Source organism: Melanerpes formicivorus, unplaced genomic scaffold, assembly GCF_026170545.1.
Source record: "Melanerpes formicivorus ecotype bairdi unplaced genomic scaffold, bMelFor1.0.p_v2 SCAF_24, whole genome shotgun sequence".
Classification (NCBI taxonomy): domain Eukaryota; kingdom Metazoa; phylum Chordata; class Aves; order Piciformes; family Picidae; genus Melanerpes; species Melanerpes formicivorus.
The window spans coordinates 6,366,849-6,388,514 of NW_027142376.1; the positions used below are offsets into that span (position 1 = coordinate 6,366,849).

General features: G+C 47.0%; 1 protein-coding gene across 3 annotated transcripts in view; it reads left to right on the plus strand.

Moving 5' to 3' along the window:
- The window catches only part of ELMO1 (engulfment and cell motility 1), a 405,265-nt gene that overhangs the window by 100,428 nt on the left and 283,171 nt on the right, over positions 1-21,666 (plus strand). For 2 of the 3 annotated variants that reach the window (XM_068152730.1, XM_068152729.1), the window contains exons 6-7: positions 2,952-3,002; positions 16,298-16,467. In XM_068152730.1, coding sequence (XP_068008831.1) covers positions 2,952-3,002; positions 16,298-16,467 — 221 coding nt within the window. The remainder of the gene's footprint in view (positions 1-2,951; positions 3,003-16,297; positions 16,468-21,666) is intronic. The other variant, XM_068152731.1, reaches the window with a different exon arrangement.

The following is a 21,666-nucleotide window of genomic DNA, read 5'->3' on the forward strand; positions in this document are numbered from 1 at the left end:
AATCCAGGAGGTGACAGCAGTTTAAGCTGCCACAACTGTTTGCCAAGGGAGTTTGTTTCAGCACTGATTTAGATTAAAACCACAGTAATGCACTCTTGCTGCTTCAGACGGACTCCTTGGACGTGATGAGAAGTAGCTGAGTCTGCTGCTGGTTTACTACAGGAGGAGCAAATCTGGCACTTTACTAGTGCTGTGGAGAGTTCCCCTGCATTGAGCTCTTCACTCTTTGGATTTTTTTGCCCCTGTCTTGAGCAGCAGAGCCTGGCTGGCCTCCCTTGGGCTGCTCTGGGGAGGAGACTGCTAAAGGCTGAGCTGGGTTAGTTGCATGTGTAAGCCTAGATGCCAGAAAGAAGCTTCTTCCTTGTATCCCTGGTGTTGTCTGGCACTTCATTTATTTCAGTTAGAGTGAAGAAGTCTTTGTGGGTGGAGAGTGATAGAGGTAGCTAGAACCAATCTCACAGATGACTTGGATACCAAGAAAGAGACAATGTACTGGAGTTTTATTTTTGGGACTGCTTGACCTGGATTCAGGCAAGATTTAGCCTGCTTTTAGCAGTTTGGATTTGAGATGTATCAGAACAGGAGCAAGAAGGATGAAATGAGTTTAGGAGAAATTGCCTGAGAAGACAGACATTTTTTTCCCCCCTCTCTTTCCACACCTCCCCCCCCCCCATTTTTTCCCTTTTTTTGCTTAACACCAGTCTGTGACAAGCCTTCAGTGTGGTGTTTAGAACAAAATAGCTCTTCTCTCTCAAACTGTTAGGGCTTCCTCCAGTTCCTTTGACAAATCAGGGTATCAGCCCATCAAAAAGCTATTGAACTATGAACAAAGGTGTGACTGTGCACAGTGCTGTGCCCAGACTGTACCTGTTACTAGGTTCTTTGTGCTAGGTACTGTGTTATCCCAACCTGTGGTGAGCTGGAGGTCACTTGTTGAAAGATGAATAGTCTCCCCAGCACTTACCCCAGGGAGAGGCCATGCCAGTGGACACAGGATCACAGAATTCAGGTTAGGAAAGGCCACTGAGATCATTGGGTCCAACCATTAACCCTACTCCACTAAACTATATCATTGAGCACCACCTCTAAATGACCTTTAAACATCTCCAGGGATGGTGACCCAACCACCTCCCTGGGTAGCCTGTGCCAATGCTTGATGACTCTTGCAGGGAAAAGGTTTTTCTAGCCTAAACCTCCCCTGGTGCAGCTTGAGGCTGTTCCCTCTTGTTCTGTCACTAGTTACCTGAGAAGAGACCAGCACCAGCCACTCTGTATTGTTCTTTCAGATAGTTGTAGAGGGTGATAAGGTCTCCCCTCAGCCTCCTCTCCTTCAAACTAAACAGTCCCAATTCCCTCAGCTTTTCATCAGACTCATTCTCTAAGCCAGTCACCAGCTCACCCTTCTTTGTACCTGACACAGCACTTTTTGTAGTGAGGTGCCCAAAACTGAGCCCAGCAAGTGAGATGTGGCCTTGGCAATGCCAAGTACAGGGTGGACAATCACTGCCCTGCTCCTGCTGGTCACACCATTGCTGATCCAAGCCAGGATGCCACTGGCTTTCTTTGCCACCTTGGCACACTGCTGGCTCATACTCAGCTGCTTGTTTTTAGAACTCCCAGGTCCCTTTCTGCCAGGCAGCTTTTCCAACCGTGCTTCCTCAAACCTGTAGCATTGCACGGCATTGTTGTGTCCCATGTGCAGGACCCAGCACTTGGCCATCTTGAAGTAAATCCCATTGATCCAGTCTAAGTCTCTCTGTAGACCCTTCCTACCCTCAAATGGATCAGGACTCCCACCTAACTTGGTATCATCTGCAAATTTAGCACTGGTGCACTCCAGCTCCTCATCAAGGTCATTGGCAAAGATGTTAAACAGAAGTGTTTTGACATTGAGCCTTAACGTGCACCACAAAGCTGTGAGGATGCCCTAAGTGTACACCGTATACTACTCCCTGAAAGGACACTGTGGAGAGGCTGCTGCTGGTCTCTTCTCCCAGGTAATTAGTGACAGAACAAGAGGTAATGGTCTCAAGCTGCCACTGGGTAGGTTTAGGCTGGACAGTAGGAAAGTTTTTCATGGCAAGAGTGGTCAGGGATTGGAATGAGCTACTCAGGCAGGTGGTGGAGTCCCCAAGCCTGGCTGTGTTTGAAGGTGGTTTGGATGTGGTGCTTGGGGCTATGGTTGTGGGGTGAGCCTTGCAGAGCAGGCTTCTGGGTTGGACTTGGTGATGCTGAGGATCCTTTCCTGCCTGAATATTTCTGTGATACCATGGCAGTTTTTTTTCCATCTAGCTGAAGATTCAGTTCAATTGAACATGTTATGTGAGCTTAACCAAAATAAAGTGTTGAACGCTGCCTTTCTGCCAGACAGGTCAGGGGAATGACTTCTGGTGTGTTTGAACTTCACTTACTGCTAACAGGGATGTTCTGTTTGTCTTTTTTCCTGACTTGGAGGGGGAATGCAGAGTTGTGGTGGCAGGGCTTAGCTGGTTGGTTCCAGTGGTTGAAGTCAGCATGTTCTTGTTATAGAAGATGGAGAGGCAGTGGGAGAAGCTTTAGTTGCTGCAGATGTTTAATGACAGGTTTCAGCAAACTTAAAGTCCTGCTCAGCTACACAGCACGGTGCCAGAGACAGGCACGGTGGGCAGTGTACTCTGAATAAATATTTGGAAGTTGCCAGTGGAAGCCAAACTTTGAAAACATGAAGTCATTCTTAAAAGGGTTCAGCTTTGTTCAGTATCATGTGAACAGCTAATCATGGGCTGCCTCGGAGGGGGACAACACTCTTGGTTGTGAAATCACACAGGGAAGAGGGAAGCTTTGTGCTTGCAGACAGGGGCAAGGGCTGCCAGGGGGTGTTTGAGGGGTGAGGGCTGCCAGGGGCTGTTTTATCTTCCTGTGTCAGTCTTAACTAAACTGTTTTGGGTTATTATTTTTTTTTTCTCTTTCAGAATCGTAATGAAATAAAAAATGGAGCAATCCTTCGGTTAACAACATCTCCAGTGAGTTACTGCTCTGTTCTGTTCTCTCTTCAAAGTCAAGATTTGATTAGTAAATCCTTGTGAACTCATGGATGTATTTTTAAGCCTTATCCACACTTTGTCCCACAATATTCCTGGGGCTGTTCAGTCTGGAAAAGAGAAGGCTCCCAGGAGACCTAATTGTGGCCTTCCAGTATCTGAAGAGGGCTACAAGAAAGCTGGGGAGGGACTTTTGAGGGTGTCAGGGAGTGATAGGACTGGGGGGAATGAAACAAAACTAGAAATAGGTAGATTCAGATTGGATGCTAGGAAGAAGTTGTTCCCCATGAGGGTGGTGAGAGACTGGCACAGGTTGCCCAGGGAGGTGGTGGAAGCCTCATCCCTGGAGGTTTTGAAGGCCAGGCTGGATGTGGCTGTGAGCAAGCTGCTGTAGTGTGAGATGTCCCTGGCCATGGCAGGGGGGTTGGAACTGGCTGATCCTTGAGGCCCCTTACAACCCTGTCAATTCTATGATTCTATGAGAGGGGTATGATGATGTGGTCACAAGATGACTGTATGTGGTACTCTCTTTTTGTGTGGTGTGGGGGCAGGGATGGTATCTCTTGAGTAACATTTGATGTTAGGGTTGGCACAACTGGATGGTTTTTGTCTCATACTTCTCTCCCACTGGGAGCAGCTTTTGTGTCCAAGGTACCTCTGGCATTGTAGCCTCACTCAAGTTGCTGCTTTTCTGCTCCAGAGCTCAGAGTCAAGAGAAAGGGCTGGGAATTGAAACAGAGAGCGCTCTGCTGGGCAGCTCCGGTCAGAGAGCATTCCTGTTTCTAAGTGAGCAGCAATTGTAATGTTGAGATTTTACTGGGTTGTGTCTTGTTTTATTTTGTTTCCACCCCACCTCCTTGCCAGCTCCTCAAGAAGCACGTCAGAGCTGCTGGTTGCCTTGTCCTGGCCTTTTTCCCTGCTGAGTTGAGCAGTACTGTTGCTGCATGCTGAAAGCCACCAATCGCCCCAGAAGATGTATGGCTAAGGCAGCAGCAATCCCATTCCTTTGCTGACAAATGTAGTGTGCCATTAAAATGGTTTACCCCTTCATCGTGGTGGCTTAGCTTCTGGAGATTTAAAGCATTTTTAAGGCCAAATTGCCACCATGTAGTGCAGCTCATTTTGCTGGGCAAGATGGAGCTGTATTGGTTTAACTTTTGACTTCTGCTAAAAGAGTTGGGTCAGTCACTGTCATGAAAGGTGGAGACTTGAGGATAGAAACAACACAGGGAGATGATTTTGGATGGGTTATCTTTCAGCTAGTAGGCCCTAGGCTCAAAGCAGAGATGATCAGAGAGATGGAGCACCTCTCCTATGAGGACAGACTGAGGGAGTTGGGGCTGTTCAGTCTGGAGAGGAGAAGGCTCTGAGGAGACCTAATTGTGGCCTTCCAGTACCTGAAGGGGGCTAAAAGAAAGCTGGGGAGGGACTTTTGAGGGTGTCAGGGAGTGATAGGACTGGGGGAATGGAGCAAAACTAGAAGTGGGTAGATTCAGATTGAATGTTAGGAAGTTCTTCCTGGGGACTCCAGGCATATTCATGTATTTACTGATTGATTTAATTTTTGAAGTTGTTGATAATTTAGAAGTTGGGTTCTCCAAAAAATGGCCTTTGAGGTGTGTTGTGTGGGGTGGGGCTGGTGAGGGTGGTTTTGTGTGTTTTAAGGCTAGGTCAGCTTGGACCTTAAGTCAACCTCAATTTAAGCAGGTCCTCTTGCAGAATTGGTTTTTTCCTCATCATGGGCAGGGCATTCTGCTTTGCTTAAACCTTGGTCATCTTATACTAGAAACTGGGAGAGTAGGAGCACAATCAAACCAGCCTTTAAAAATAGAGCTGCTGAGCGGTTGCGTTTCTTAGCTATTTGGTCAGGCCAGAGGGTGTAAAGGACACTTCTATTCCTTTTTCTCCCCATGCCCCATCAAAAAGCAGATGACACCTGTGAAAAGTGTTTTGATTGCCTCCTTCAAAACATTGGTCTGTTGTTGACGGAGGGGTTGGACTAGGTGATCTCCAGAGGTCCCTTCCAACCTCTAACATCCTGTGATCCCAAGAGGGTGGGGAGACATTGGCACAGGTTGCCCAGGGAGGTGGTGGAAACCTCATCCCTGGAGGTTTTTTGCAGCCAGGCTGGATGTGGCTGTGAGCAACCTGCTGTAGTGTGAGGTGTCCCTGCCCATGGCAGGGCGGTGGAAGTAGATGATCCTTGAGGTCCCCTCCAACCCTAACAATTCTATGATTCTGTGGAGAAGTGTATGTTGTTCTTAACTTTCCAGGTTCTCCAGGCTTTATGTGCATTTCCATTTCTCCCCAGCCTGTTTTACCTGATACTGGCTTGTACTGGACTGCATTTGTATGCAGGTTTGTGCATAAATAGAATCTGAAGAAGTCAGTATGGAAATATTTGTGTGTGTCAAGTGTTTTTAATAGATGGCTGCAATATTGATCTACAGGAGTGTAGCTTGTTAACAGAAAGCACTTCTAAACTGCAGCCAGCTGGGCAAAGAGGAGAGGCTTCTTTTCTACTTCACCATCATTTTCCGTGGTCATAATATACAGGGCTTTACAGTCCTAAGAACAAACAGTAAAATAGAATTAACCAGTCTGGAAAAGACCTTTGAGATCATCGAGTCCAGCCTATCACCCAACACCATCTAATCAGCTAAACCATGGCACCAAGCACCCCATCCACTCTCATCCCAAACACCTCCAGGGATGGTGACTCCACCACCTCCCTGGGCAGCACATTCCAATGGCCAATCTCTCTTGCTGGGAAGAACTTCTTCCTAACATCCAGCCTAAACTTCCTCTGGCACAGGTTGAGACTGTGTCTTCTTGTTCTGGTGCTGGTTGCCTGGGAGAAGAGACCAACCCCCACCTGGCTATAAGCTCCCTTCAGGGAGTTGTAGAGAGCAATAAGGTCTCCCCTGAGCCTCCTCTTCTCCAGGCTAAGCAACCCCAGCTCCCTCAGCCTCTCCTCACAGGGCTGTGCTCCAGACCCCTCCCCAGCTTTGTTGCCCTTCTCTGGACACCTTCCAGCAACTCAACATCTTTCCTAAACTGAGGAGCCCAGAACTGGACACAGGACTCAAGGTGTGGCCTAACCAATACTGAGTGCAGGGCAGAATGACTTCCCTGCTCCTGCTGGCCACACTGTTCCTGATGCAGGCCAGGATGCTATTGGCCTTCTTGGCTGCCTGGGCACACTGCAGGCTCATGTTCAGCCTACTGTCAACCAGTACCCCCAGGTCCCTCTCTGCATGGCCGCTCTCCAGCCACTCTGACCCCAGCCTGTAGCTCTGCATGGGGTTGTTGTGGCCAGTGTGTAGAACCCTGCACTTAGATGTGTTAAATGTCATGCCCTTGGACTCTGCCCATCTGTCCAGCCTGGCAAGGTCCCTCTGCAGAGCTTTCCTACCTTCTAACAGATCAGCTCCTGCCCCCAGCTTGTTGTCATATGCAAATTTACTGAATATGGACTCAATATCCTCATTCAGATCATCATCAGTAGCTTGAGACCATGTCTCTGTGCAAAGTCTTTGTGACTCTGGACTCCCTCCCTGTATGTCACCACAACAGCCTTGTAGATGGGGAAAGCACTTGCTGGTGGAGTACGCTGCATTTGGTGGAGCTTCCTCAGAAACAGGCAGCCTCAACCCCACCTCGTGCTAACCTTTGGGATTTCTTAAGACCAAATATGCACTGGAATAGGTCTATCTATTGTAGCCCAGACTTGGGATCTCAAGAAATCAAACCTCCATCTGCAGCTCATCAGGAACCAGTGCGATTCAAACACACTGCATCATTCCTTTGTGTAACCACAGCATGGAGTGACAGCATGACATGACTCATGGAATCCTTCCCTGTCTCAAAATCCACAACTAGCTGAAGAGAGGCTGTACTGTGAGTGATCTGTGGGATGAGTGTCTGTCTTCACCATCTCTTGTGCAGCTGCAAATGTGACCTACAAACACAGAAGACAAGTTACGGATTGACCACTTTCTGCTAATGCTTATGGGCAGGAAGGTGGAGCTTTGCATGAGACTCTTCCCAGAATCACAGAATGTTAGAGGTTGGTAGGGACCTCCAGAGATCACTGAGTCCAACATCCCTGCCAAAAGCAGGATCACCTAGGGTAATACACAGAGGAATGCATCCAGGTGGGTTTGGAAACTCTTCAGAGAAGGAGACTCCACAACCCCCCCTGGGCAGCCTGCTCCAGGGCTCTGTCACCCTCGCTGTAAAAGGTTTCTCCTTATGTTGAGGTGAAATCTTCTATGTTCAAATTTGAACCTGTTGTTCCTTGGTTTATTACTGTGCACCACCAAAAAGAGCCTGGCCCTCTTCTACATATTCTGTTTGTGTAGGGATTTACCTTAGGGTCAATGAATTAAGGCAGGGGTCCTTAGCATCTGGAGGTGTTACCTGTTAGCTATCAAGTCATGGACCACCTGGTCACTGGCCTGTAGTAGTGAGTGACTCATCCACCCTGTTGCAAGGTAGAAGGCCACTTCACTTTCTAGTCTTCAGTCTTGATGTTTATCCCTGAACAACCAGTGCTTACCTTCAAATCTTCTGATGTTTAAAAAAAAAAGCTTTATACTTTCCCCCTAGATTCAGATAGCTTGGAAGGAGGTTTTGAAGGACCAGATCAGTTTTGGTCAGATTAGAGAGTGTTTGTATTCCTTAAATACACATAAAAGGAAGCTCTGCATGTTCTCACCCTACAATAGTGTCTTTGCTTTAAAGGTAATGTTTAAAGGTCATTATAGAGGTAGCTAAAATACATAGATTAAAGGCTTGCAGGCTGTGGGTTTTTAAGACTGGTGACCCACACAATGCTTGTTGTTTACCCTGAAAAGCTAACAGGCCAGCTGTTCCGATCTTTCCTTCTGAAATCCTGCAAGGAGAGCAGCAGCAGTTGGAGGAGGTAATGTGAACAGCAGGCTGCATGATAATACCCTTGCAAAATGGGAAAGAAGTTTTCCTGACTGCTAGAGCTGGCTAGGAAATGTTTTACTCATCCTGTGTAAATCTTAATATTCTGGAAAATGTTCCCCATCACACATTAGTGTGAAGCTGGAAGTATTTCCTCCTTCCCCCCAGAAAAAGAGAGTCACACCAAAAATGCTTTTTAGAGTGGTGGAGAAATCCAAAAGGAGAGGAAGATTGAGAGAAATTAAGAGGAGCTGTGCACAGATTATGCGGTGTCTGGGATGGGTCCCTGTAGCTCCACAGCTGCCTGTGCTGCTTTCTTCCTGGCTATTGTGTGCCAAAAGGAAAAGTAAAAATCTTCTCTGAAACCCTTTTTATTGTATTTTTTTCCTTTCCTTGAAGAGTTGAGAGGAATAATTTTAACCAGTTCTGAAGGCTGCATGAACTTAAAATGCTTTTCTAGTTCTTAGTTTTCCTGCAACTTATTACCGTGACAGGCAGTAGTTCGGTGATACCCATTCACAGTTGGCTGCCATGAGTCACTGGAAATGGGGTGAGAAGGATGAGATAGGAACTTTTGGAGTTCTGTTTTCATTAGCCTCAAATTATGTATTGCTCCCAGAGCAGGTGCTGTAAAAGATTAAGAGGAGATAGGGGAGGAAATACAGTTTTCACAGGATGTTAGGGGTTGGAAAGGACCTATGAAGAACTTTGAGTCCAACCCCCCTGCCAGAGCAGGACCAGAGAATCCAGCACAGGCCACACAGGAACACATCCAGATGGGGTTTGAAAGTCTCCAGAGAAGGAGACTCCAGAACCTCTCTGGGCAGCCTGCTCCAGGGCTCTGTGACCCTCATAGGGAAGAAGTTCCCCGTCTTGTTGAGGTGGAGCCTCCTGTGCTGCAGTTTAGATCCATTGCTCCTTGTTCTATCCCAGGGTGCAACTGAGCCAAGCCTGTCCCCTCCCTCCTGACCCCCAGCCCTCAGATATTGATAGACATTGATCAGATCCACTCTCAGTCTTCTCCAGACTAAAGAGCCTCTCCTCACCAGGCAGTGCTGCAGTCCCTGCAGCATCCTTGGAGGCCTCCCTTGGACTCTCTCCAGCAGATCCCCGTCCCTCTTGAACTGGGGAGCCCAGAACTGCCTGCAGTATTCCAGGTGTGGCCTGGGCAGGGCAGAGGGCAGAGTACAGCATTTTGGGATTTGATATTTGTAAAATTGGGGTTTGAACTCCTAACTCCCCAAATCTCGATTTTAAGTACTTTCTCTCTTTTTGTTTTTTATACTCAAATGTAGGTTATTGTGTGCATGCATAGGGGACCTTTCCCTGCACACCATGGCTAACATCGCGAGGGCCAAGCTGGCGTTTGGCTGTGCTGCTCAATCCATTACCGGCGCTTTCCCTCCGAGGTTTACAATGTGTCTGTTTTAAACTTTCTGTCGAGTTAAAACTTTGCAAAGCCACCGTTTAGGCCTGATGGGAATTTGAGCTGCCCCTTTGTTTCTGTCACTCTGTTTGCTAAGTTTATGTGCTTCAAGGAGAGGCTGTTTTTTGTTGCTGTTTCCCCCCCTCCCCTCTGTAAACCACTCTCCACACAGACGCTCTGTTTCCTAGGTAACTTGAGTACAGATTGAATTTCTCCTGTATTATCTGCCTTCCTATATCATCTTTCTTATTGATTTTTAACCTCCCCTATCATCTTTCTTAACAATTCCTCGTGCTATTGTGTCTTTGCAGCTTTCTGTGACCTGTTTTCCCCCCCTTCCCCCTTTGTCCATATGCATCTCTGAAGGGACTCATCAGAAGTTTCTTCTGCAACATTTCTTTGTGTTGGAACATATGTGGCAGTTGAGATGCCAGATTGGTATTGTCTGGGTTTGTGATAGCCATGTTCCAGTGGGGTGGTACACAAGCAAGTGAGCTGTAATTGCTCCCCAGTGAGACTGTTCCAAAGGGACACTTGTCCTGCAATGCAGCAAGTGAGACCCCACCTGGAGCGCTGCCTCCAGTTCTGGAGCCTCTATTACAGGAAGGATCTGGAGGTGCTGGACGGTGTCCAGAGAAGGGCCATAAGGATGAGGCTGGAGCTGCTCTGCAATGAGGACAGACTGAGAGAGTTGGGGTTGTTCAGTCTGGACAAGAAAAGGCTCCCAGGAGACCTAATTGTGGCCTTCTAGGATCTGAAGGGGGCTACAAGAAAGCTGGGGAGGGACTTTTGAGGGTGTCAGGGAGTGGTAGGACTGGGGGGAGATGGAACAAAACTAGAAATGGGTAGATTGAGATTGGATGTTAGAAAGAGGTTGTTCCCCATGAGGGTGGTGAGAGACTGGCACAGGTTGCCCAGGGAGGTGGTGGAAGCCTCCTGCCTGGAGGTTTTTGCAGCCAGGCTGGATGTGGCTGTGAGCAAGCTGCTGTAGTGTGAGATGTCCCTGGCCATGGCAGGGGGGTTGGAACTGGCTGATCCTTGAGGTCCCTTCCAACCCTGACAGTTCTGTGATCCTGTGAAAATGCAGCAAGAGGAAAACCTGCTCCTCAGGCATTCATAAGAGGCTACTGATTGCATGAGATTATTTTAGGCACATATCAGTATGCATCTGTAATGCTTTTATAAATGATCTAATAAACCACTTCAGGTGTGGTCTTTTCCCTGCTTCTCTCTTTCTGCCTCCTTAACTGAGTATAGTTGGTTGTGTAGGACTGCTCTGTGTGTTACATTTGTAGAGGCCTTTAGATGTAGAAATTGTGCTGGAGTATTAATGTGGAAATGTCTTAAGTGATTAAAATGGAATCTCATTTCTTTCCTGGCATCAGCTGCTGGCCAGGCTTGGTGGGTTTGCTGAATCTGTAAACTGAATCTGATGATGTAACCTATCCACTCCTTACATACGTGCAGTTGTAGGGGAAGTGGCAGTAACAAGCCAGGATAAGGCAGCACTTTAAAGCACCGTGCTGTTAAATGAAACCACACAAATACACCTGTTTGGAAAGTGCGAAACTGTATGTGGTAGTTACTGATGGTCTGTGTGCCCTGTGACCAACTCACCTGCAGGGAAAACCAAATAGCTCATCTTTTATTTGCTTTTTGTAAAGGAAAAAGAAGGAAACTGATGGTGGAGTGGCAGAACAGCAGTTTGAATCAGTGGTGCAGATTTCTCTCCTGGCACATTAATGTTTGGTAGTGGTGGTATTTGGAATCTATGTCCTCCCTCCTGTCCTTGCTGGCTGTAATTTGTATTCTGTAGAGAAACCCTCTGTGTGTCTGGGTAATAAGTTGCTTTCCAAGTTTGCAGGGAGTATTCAGTGGCAGAGACATGCTAGTTTGGTCAGTAGAATCCCTCGTTAGGATGATCTTGGGGTTTCTAGTCTCTGAATGGCTATTTGAGTCTCTAAGCAAGCCACATCTTGGATGTAGGTCATTAGTTTTCTTCTTAAGCTGGCAATCTCATCAAGCTGCTCCTTTGAAGCACTGCTACTCCCTGAGGGCAACCTTTCTGGCTGTCCTTGGAGCAAGTGGCGTAAGACTATAGACACACAGCTTATGCCTCTTGGCAGCCTTGTGAGACGCCGGGGCTTCTGCAGCACCCTTTCTACAAGCTTCCCATCTTCCCTGCTAAACAGGAGAGCAGTTAATGCCCTCTTTCATTTACTTGAACAGCTGTGTTGCTCTTAATTCCCTCATAACAGTTCTCAGTCGGGCAGGTTTTATATATTTATTTATCCTCACCCGAGTGATGTTTCCATCTGGGCAGAGAGGCGGCAGCTCGCTCTGCCGCCGCGCTAATGAGCTGCGCTCTCTGTCCGGCCACTGATGGATTGTAAATCATTAAAGCAGCTCCCTGGTAAGCACTCAGAGCACATTTCTTCTGGGTTTCATTTTTTTTAGTGCAGTCATAAGTAAGCCTGTACATTCCATGAGCACGTATGAGCGCTATGGCAACAGGGCCTGCGGGAGCTGCGTGGTGTTCGCCGAGGCAATCTTTTCACTGGTGGTGGCAGCAGCCAATGTTACTTTTGGCCATGGTTGCAGTGGGAAATGCACCAGCCCTCTTGCTGAGACTGATAATTGTTTACCCATTTAATCAAGATCTGCTCTGCCATTATCAGTTCTTTTCTCACCCAATGGAAGGAGCAGGGTTTATTGAATGCAGTGACTTGCAAAGCTTGTTTCGTGTAAGAAGAAACACAGGCGCCTGGAAACTTTGCTGATGGAGCATTCACACTGGCATAGTCAGATAAAGCCTGGGGTGTTCTTAAGCTTTATCTTCTTAAAACAGGGCTGAACCACTTTTGTAGCAGAGACAATGCTTTCATAGGTTTTCGTGCTCTGTAGAGGTGGCCCAAGCTGTGTCTGATCTAAGATTGTGTTTTGGTTTTAGTGTAGTGAATTTCAAAGCTTGCTCTGGCTTCAGAGGAAAGAGGATTAAGGCATCTCTCTTGGTCCAGCTCATGCTGCTGTTCAGCAGCGCAAAGTGAGCTATTTATTGATTGCACATCCTGGTACTGGTGCTCTCAGTTTGGGTGAGAGGCTGGGTTAGCTCTTCCTGTGGTTGGTATTGATTCATGTAAACTGAAAGCATGACAGGGATGGCAGCAGCAGTTCACCAGCCCCAAGTTTTTATACTGGGGGCAAGAATCTCTCCTCAAAAGGAAGGATCACAGGATGTGTTAGGGGTTGGAAGGGACATTGGGAGATTTCCAAGTCCAAGCCCCCTGCTAGAGCAGGACCACAGAATTCACTGGTCACACATGAACACATCCAGATGGTGCTTGAAATTTTACAGCGAAGGAGACTCCACCACCTCTCTGGGCAGCCTGTTCCAGTGCTCTGTGACCCTCACAGTGAAGAAGTTCCTCCTCATGTTGAGGTGGAACCTCCTGTGCTGGAGTTTCCATCCATTGCCCTTTGTGCGATGTGATAGGATAAGTGAGCAGAGCCTGTCCCTTCCTTCCTGTCCCCCAGCCCTCAGATATTGATAGACATTGATCAAATCCCCTCTCAGTCTTCACTCCTCCAGACTCAATAGCCCCAGGGCTCAGCCTTTCCTCTTCAGGCAGTGCTGCAGTCCCTTCATCCTTGTAGCCCTCCCTTTGACTGTCAAGTGGATCTGTCCCTCTTGAACTGGGGAGCCCAGAACTGCATGCAATATTCCTGGGTAAACTTGACCATTAATAATCTGTTGTCAGTGTACAGAAAGATGAAGCATTGTTTAAACAGCAATTGTAACTGTGCTGTGAAGGGGCTTGGAGAAGGATCTTCTCCTGGCTGTGCTTCACATTTGTTCTTGCTTGCTACTGTGCTACACAGGTGATTACAGTCCCAGGAGGTTTGGCCTCAGTTCTGGTGCCTAACTTCTGCCCACTCAGACTTATTGGTTGAGCAGCCCAGCAGAGCTGCTCAGTCATACTGAACCAGGTGTTTTGTTCATTTTTCTTTGTTTCATTTTCACTGAGTTCAGGAGCTTTCAGAGCACCTGCTGCCCATGGAAAGCTGGAAGAACTCTCTCCTTCAGTAGTCAGGCAGTGGGGGGTGTTAACTTCCCAGAATCAGGAGAGAGAGGTAGAAGGAAATGTGTACAGAGATCTTAATGAGCTTAAGGTTAGATTTGAGGAACCATTTCCAAGGTTAGGTACAGGCAGCTGCCATGGAGGTGTTAAAGATTTTCCCCAAGCATTTCTTCCCTGAGGTGGGCAGGAATTCAGGTGTTCTGTGTGCTCTGAGGAAGAGCAAGGTTTTAAGGCTGCTTTGCATCTCTGAGTCTTCTGAATTGTTACAGTGGGGAGGTGAAAGTAGAGACAGCTCAATGAAGGAGGTCATTTAGTAAGGTAGGAGTTGGCTGTTGAACTCCTGCTTCAGGGAACATTGGTGATTGCTCTGATTTTACTCATTTAATTTTGTTGTAATTTTTGTAGCTGGTTATTCAAGAGTATTTTAGCAGAACTCCCCTCACCTGCTCTGATGAAGGAGGAAATGTTCTGTGGTTATCCTGGAAATTGGAGGAATATATTTTCAGTTCTTCCTTAGGCTTTATTTTACTGTACCAGCTGCTTGAGTTTGAGAGAATATGCTTTTAGTACCATTTGGGCAGACATTGCCATTACAAAGAGACTGTATAAGCCACTATTTCCCCATCACAGCTCAATCCTATTGATAGAGTTGGCAACCTAGGGTGTCAGAAAGACCTTTTGAATTACAGGGTACTGTTTTATTATAGATAGTTTAGCTGCTGTAGCTGCAATATATATCAAAAAGCTCAGGACTAAAGACAGTCTGTTTCTTAACTGAAGATGTTCAGCACAGTTACACTAACCAGGAGCTATCTCCTTCCTGTACATCCTGTACATGTTGCTCACCACATAGGATCTGGCCAAAAGCTGATTGGAGACCATGCTTTATTTTTACCTGGTGAAAATGGGAAGTACCCAGCCTTGCTGGGAGGATATTGGGACATTCCATCTGTTAGAATCACAGAATCAATAAGGTTGGAAAAGACCTCAGAGATCATCAAGTCCAACCTAGTACCTCATACCTAACACCTCCTGACAACTAAACCATGGCACCAAGTGCCACATCCAATCCTTTTGTGAACACCTCCAGGGACAGTGACTCCTCCACCTCCCTGGGTAGCACATTCCAATGGCCAATTGCTCTTTCTGGGAAGAACTTTCTCCTCACCTCCAGCCTAAACCTCCCCTGGCACAGCTTGAGACTGTGTCCTCTTGTTCTGCAGCTGGTTGCCTGGGAGAAGAGACCAACCCCCACCTGACTACACTCTCCTTTCAGGAGGTTTGTGAAGCAATCAAAATGTAGATGGGAAGCTGTAAGAATATGGTGGTGTTTTTCTTCGTGTCCTCTGTTTAAATCTCCACTTGCATTGAAAATCTCTCCTGTCTCAGAATCTTGGGCTGCAGAGCCGACCCTCTCTGGGAGGACTATATTCATTACTTGAACAGGCAAAGCAATTGTCTGTCACCACAGCCCGTTCTGCTATTTTTTTTCTTCTCCAGCTGAGAAGAGCTAAGCATAATCTCAGAGAAAATCACTCTCAGCAGAATTTACCCTTAATTTCTTTCCTAATGACATGTAGTTTCCCATCCACCTTTCACTGGGTTCCAGGTAAGAAGTAAATTTTAGGGAATTGAGTTTTGCAAGTGGAGTGAGGAGGCTTATTTCTCAAAGCAAGATAGGCTGGCTGGCTAGCTATTAATTGAGCCTGTTGGGTATTGTGCTCAGGTAAGTGAAAGCATCAAATTGAAAACATGAGCTGTATTTTAAAGTATCTGCATGGCTAAAGAGAGAAACAATTTAATATGCATTACTTCAATAACCCTTTAGCTTCTTATCATCAGTGTTCCTTTTGAATTTCACTCTCTCATCCTGCCTTCGAGGTATTAATGGGCAGATAGCCTAATAGATGTGATTATCAAACTTTCACAGAGATGTGTGAGTGATAATATCACAGCATCATGTGGGAAGTAATTTGCTCCTATGCTACTTGAAAGAGAGTTTTGTGAACAGGAGGGGGAGGAAGGAGCAGAAGGCCTGAAGCTGGTCCCTACTGATCTAACCTGATTAGGACAGCACATGGTCTTCGCTGTTAAAGGTCATGAGAAGTGCATAAACTGGGTGGGTGTTGCCAGCAAAGTAAAAGTGCTGCCATTATTGCTCTGGGGTTGTCTGCTGCAATTTGTTTTATTCCCATTTCTGCTTCTATTGATGTGACACACAAGCTCTTCAAGCCAAAGGCTGTCTTCTGTAATGCTTACATTGAGCCTGAGACAATGGGGTATCTGTCCAGTGCTCAGCTAATGATTCTGCAGCAGCCCAAATAATTATGGGTAACAAGAAATATACTTTTGTAAAAGCAACTCAGACCTAGGCCTTCCAGTATCTGAAGGGGGCTACAAGAAGGCTGGGGAGGGACTTCTCAGGATATCAGGTAGTGACAGGACTAGGGGGAATGGAATGAAGCTGGAGGTGGGGAGATTCAGGCTGGAGGTGAGGAGGAAGTTCTTCACCATGAGAGTGGTGAAGCCTTGGAATGTGTTGTCCAGGGAGGTGGTTGAGGCCCAATCCCTGGAGGTGTTTAAGCCCAGGCTGGATGAGGCTCTGGGCAGCCTGATGTAGTGTGAGGTGTCCCTGCCCATGGCAGGGGGCTTGGAACTAGATGATCCTTGTGGTCCCTTCAACCCTGACTGATATTATGATCTGAGCTCCCTCCTTACTTCTGAGTGTGCAAATGTTAAGCATCACTAATATTGGCCATGGCCATCATTTATTGCCATTGTAATTAAAGCTTGTTGCGTTTTGTTTTGTCCTTGTTCTGTGTGTCTTGTTCTTTTAGGCTCAAAATGCACAGCAGCTCCATGAGAGGATCCAATCTTCTAGTATGGATGCAAAGTTAGAAGCACTGAAAGACTTAGCCAACTACTCAAGGGATGTGACATTTGCCCAGGAATTTATAAACCTAGATGGTATTTCCCTCCTAACCCAAATGGTTGAAAGTGGCACAGAGTAAGTATTCTTCTTAAACTGACATTCCTACTCGATGAGCAGCTTTTGTGCTCAGTTTCTTGAAGTATTTCTGTATAGAACTTTTAAGATAATAAGAAACCAACCATGTGAAGAGGTCTGTGCTGCTAGGATAGTGTGCATCCGTCATCAAGAAGAATCTTCTTTAGTTCCCCTAACAAGGGGCTGGTGGGGATTGGGGGTGAGCAAAGCAGGAAGTCACAAATATCCTCTGCTATAAGATTTGGGGGAAACTGCTGTCCTTGTTCCTTCCCTACCCATTGCAACTAAGGTGAATCATTGCTAGTGTATTTAAAGGCTAACATGGAATAGCTCTGCTGTGAGGATAGGCCGAGGGAGCTGGGGTTGTTCAGCCTGGAGAAGAGAAGACTCCAGGAGGACTGTAGAGCTGCCTTCCAATACCAGATGGGATGGGATAGACCAGGTTGGAAAAGACCTTCAAGATCATTGTGTCCAACCCATCACCCAACACCACCTAATCAACTAAACCATGCTACCAAGCACCCTATCAAGTCTCCTCCTAAACACCTCCAATGATGGTGACTCCACCACCTCCCCAGGCAGCACATTCCAATGGGATCCTACAGGAAGGCTGCAGAGGGACATTTCATAAGGGTATCTGGCAACAGGACAAGGGGGAATGGTTTGAGGCTGAAAGAGAGCAGGGTTAGGCTGGATCTTAGTTCTTCAATATGATGGTGGTGAGGCTCTGGAATAAGTTGCACAAGGAAGCTGTGGCTGCCTCGTCCCTGGGGGTGTTGAAGGCCAGGCTGGATAAGTGTCCCTGCCCATTGCAGGGAGGTTGGACTAGGATGATCTCTGAGGTCCCTTCCAACCTAAGCCATTCTATGATTCTATAAACCCCCCCAGTGCTTATTTAATTTCCACTTTCATTGTTCTAATTCTGGCTGGTGTTTTCCCAATGGAAATGGCTTTTTTGACATGAAACTGAAAGCTGACCTCTGAAGAGAAATTTATGGTTTACCAGAAAATCTTTCCAATTTTCACCATGCCTGAAATTTAGGAGCAGAGTTCTGAGTAAATGTCCATTGGCTTAATGTGGGGGGTACTGCAGAAAAATATTGACTGGATTGTTGCACTATTAAATTATGGCCCAACAATTACTATTTCAAGGAGGCTTTTGCTTTCAAGTAAAGATTTCAGTGTTTTGCAGTCAGTGTCAACCTCTACTACACATGAAAAAAATCAACAATATAGCCTAAACCTTTTCCTGAGAGGAAGAAAATCCTCTGGAAGTAGCTTTTGTATTCCTTGGGGGGAGGATGGGGGTGTGTGTGTTCAAATCTTGTGGACCAGACTTCAGAAGCCAGTTGCTGAAATCCAAATTCCCCCCAAAATGTGTTCACATTCCCTCAGATTCAAGAAAGGAAATAGTCTTGGGGTAAGGAGGAAGTAGTAAGTGAGCTTTGAAGTGGAACACAAAGTGTATCTGGTGGTCTCATATAAGATTGTAGAATCATAGAATGGTCTGAGTTGGAAGGGACCTCCAGAGGTCAATGTAATCTACCCGCCCTGCAGTCATCAGGGACATCCTCGACTGGATCAGGTTGTCCAGAGCCCTGTTAAGCCTCACCTTGAATATCTCCAGGGATGGGGCCTCAACCACCTCCCTGGGCAAGATACACTGGGGATTTCCCACAGAAGAATCAGGTATTGTTTAAAATCTGTTAGCCCTTAGATTGGGAAGTACAAAAGCACACTCTTGGTGATCCCTGCATGTTACATGGGCCATGAGGCATCACATTTTGGATCCCTATTGCCTAACTCCAGCTATATATAGTGGATTTCCAATAGCTCATGGCTCCATCTTCAGTGCTTTGGGGTTTTGGCCTGTACTTTTATTCACTGATGTGGTGTGTAGCACATATTCTGCCACTTAAAAATAGTAAAAAATACCTAAACAAAACAAAACCCAAACAAAAAACCCCAACACAAACCAACCCCCCACATCTCAGTATGAAATTTGTTAACTTCTCTTATATTCACTTACTGTTTGGTGCTTAGGGACCAAATTAAAGGAAAAACTAAAGAGTGAAGTTGGTGTAAGCATGCACATAGGTACTATGGCTGGCATATGCCTGTGAAGTTCAGAGGATAAGCCAATGAAGATTATTTGCCTCTGCAGTTTTTGTTACTGAACTAAGTTAAATGGCTTTAATACTCCACTGCAAAAGGTATTTAAGCTAAAGCCCTTTCATTTTCCATTGAAACAGAGAGGGAACATTCACATTTTTCACAGGCATTTCTTTCAGCTGCTGAAGCAAGTGCCCTCCTCACCCTTCAGACATGTTTGTTCTACTCTTCTGTAACTGTGGGATGGGCCAAGATGTAGCAGACTGGTCTGGATTAAAAATAGCTATGACAGGGAAACTTCTGAAGCCAGCACCGCTGGTGAAAGACTGCTCAGCAAATTACACCCTAGGAGTAATTCCTGGCTGAGGGTGTAAGTTTTGAAACTACACAGCAGGCTTGGGGACTGGGCATAAGAGCAGAGTCTGTTGCTTTTCTTTGTTTTCAAAGTGGCTTGCGTTTGGAAAGCTTTCAGATTTCCCTTTTTTAGCTGGGGTAATGTATTGCCAAGGATGCAGTGAGCTATCCCTGCCCATGGCAGGGAGGTTGGAGTAGGTGTTCTTCAAGGTCCCTTCCAACCCAAGCCATTCTGTGATCTACCTGCCTAACATGGCAGGGAGATTGGAGTAGATGTTCTCTATGGTCCCTTCCAACCCAAGCCATTCTGTGATCTACCTGTCTAACATGGCAGGGAGGTTGGAGTAGCTGTTCTCTAAGGTCCCTTCCAACCCAAGCCATTCTGTGATCTACCTAACATGGCAGGGAGGTTGGAGTAGCTGTTCTCTAAGGTCCCTTCCAACCTAAGCCATTCTGTTGTCTAGCTGTCTGATCTGCTCATCAGTGTTTCTGCCCATGGGGAGAAATGCTGCCTGGTTTGGGCATTGAGCAAAGGTTCAGACTTCACATCTTGATGAACTGCCAGTACTTGCTGCAGTGTTTTCTGTGTTCTGCAGCCTAGACATTCTACATCTTGGGTTTTTCCAAGTCTGGTTTTGCAAAGGAAGTTGCAAAGCCAGGATATCTGTTCTAAGCTGTGCATTCCCTTCTCCTTTTATATTGTGCTTCCTTCCTTCCTGCAGCTGTTTTTTGTGTCTGGATGCTTCACAAAGTCAATCCAGCTTGCTGATTTGTTTGCAAAGTAGCTAATTCTGGTGTGCAGAGTTTTTCTGCTTAGTTTGGGACTTGAAGAAGCAAGAGAGGAAGTGGGCATGAGTAGAGTGTGAAGATGAGGAAACTGCAGCATCTGTCTGAGGAGGGAAGGCTGAGAGCTGGGGCTCTTTAGCCTGGAGAAGACTGAGAGGGAATCTTACCAATGCTTATATCTAGAAGAGGAGGGCCAAGAGGATAGGGAGGCAAAAGCACATATGGAGCTTGGACTGGCCTCTGCCGTGAAGGACAACAAAAAGTCCTTATATAGATATATTGATAGCAAGAGGAAGGGCGAGGACAACCTTCACTCCTTGGTGGACATGGAGGGGAACGTTGTAACAAAGGACGAGGAAAAGGCAGAGTTACTTAACACCTTCTTTGCCTCAATGTTTACTAGCAGGACAGAATGTCTTCCAGACAGCTGGCCTGGAGAGCTGGCAGAAGGAGCCAGGGAGCAGCATAGTTTTCCTCTGTTTCAGAATGGGGTAGTTGGTGATCTGCTCAGCAGCTTGGATCCCCACAAGTCCATGGGACCAGATGGGATCCATCCTAGGGTGCTGAGAGAGCTGTCAGATGAGCTGGCCAAGCCACTCTCCATCATTTTTCAGCAGTCCTGGCTCACTGGAGAGGTCCCAGAAGACTGGAAGCTGGCCAACGTGGTGCCCATCCACAAGAAGGTCTGGTTGGATGAGCCAGGGAATTATAGGCATGTCAGCCTGACCTCAGTGCCAGGCAAGATCATGGAACAGGTCAGTTAGAGGGTAGAAGGGCTCTGCAGAGGGACCTCGACCGACTGGACAGATGGGTGGAGTCCAGTGGGATGGCATTCAACAAATCCAAGTGCCGGGTGCTGCACTTTGGCTACGGCAATCCCATGCAGAGCTACAGGGTGGGGTCAGAGTGGCTGGAGAGCTCCCAAACACAGAGGGACCTGGGGGTGCTGATTGACAGCTGCCTAAACATGAGCCAGCAATGTGCCCAGGTGGCCAAGAAGGCCAATGGCATCCTGGCCTGCACCACGAATAGTGTGGCCAGCAGGAGCAGGGAAGTCATTGTGCCCTGTTACTGTGCACTGGTTAGGCCACACCTTGAGTCCTGTGTCCAGTTCTGGGCCCCTCAGTTTAGGAAGGACATCGAGACTCTTGAACACGTCCAGAGAAGGGCAACAAAGCTGAGGAGAGGCCTTGAGCACAGCCCCATGAGGAGAGGGTGAGGGAGCTGGGATTGTTTAGCCTGGAGAAGAGGAGGTTCAGGGGTGACCTCATTGCCCTCTACAACTACCTGAAGGGTGGTTGTAGCCAGGAAGGGGTTGGTCTCTTCTCCCAGGCAAGCAGCACCAGAACAAGAGGACACAGTCTCAAGCTGCACCAGGGGAGGTTTAGGCTGGAGGCCAGGAGGAAGTTTTACACAGAGAGAGTGATTGCCTATTGGAATGTGCTGCCCAAGGAGGTGGTTGAGTCGCCATCACTGGAGGTGTTCAGGAGGAGACTTGATAGGGTGCTTGGTGCCATGGTTTAGTTGGTTGGGTGATGTTGGATGATAGGTTGGACACGATCTTGAAGGTCTCTTCCAACCTGGTTTATTCTATTCTATAGGGCTAGACTCTTTTCAGTGCAGTCCAGAAACAAGATGAAGGGTACTGGGCACAAGGAGTTCCCTCTGAACATGAGAATGAAGGTTTGAGGGTGACAAAGCACTGGAACAGGCTGCCCAGAGAGCTTGTGGAGTCACTTTTTCTAGAGATTCAAACCCCAGGTGTATGAATTCCTGTGCAAACTGCTGTAGATGAAGCTGTTCTAGCAGGGATATTGGACTAGATGATCTTCAGAGGTCCTTTCCAACCCCTAAGATTCTGTGATCCTATGAGAGGGTGCAAAAAATGCCCTTTTTGGTGGCACACACTGTTCCATTGGACCAGATGTGTCATTGAGCCATGACCTG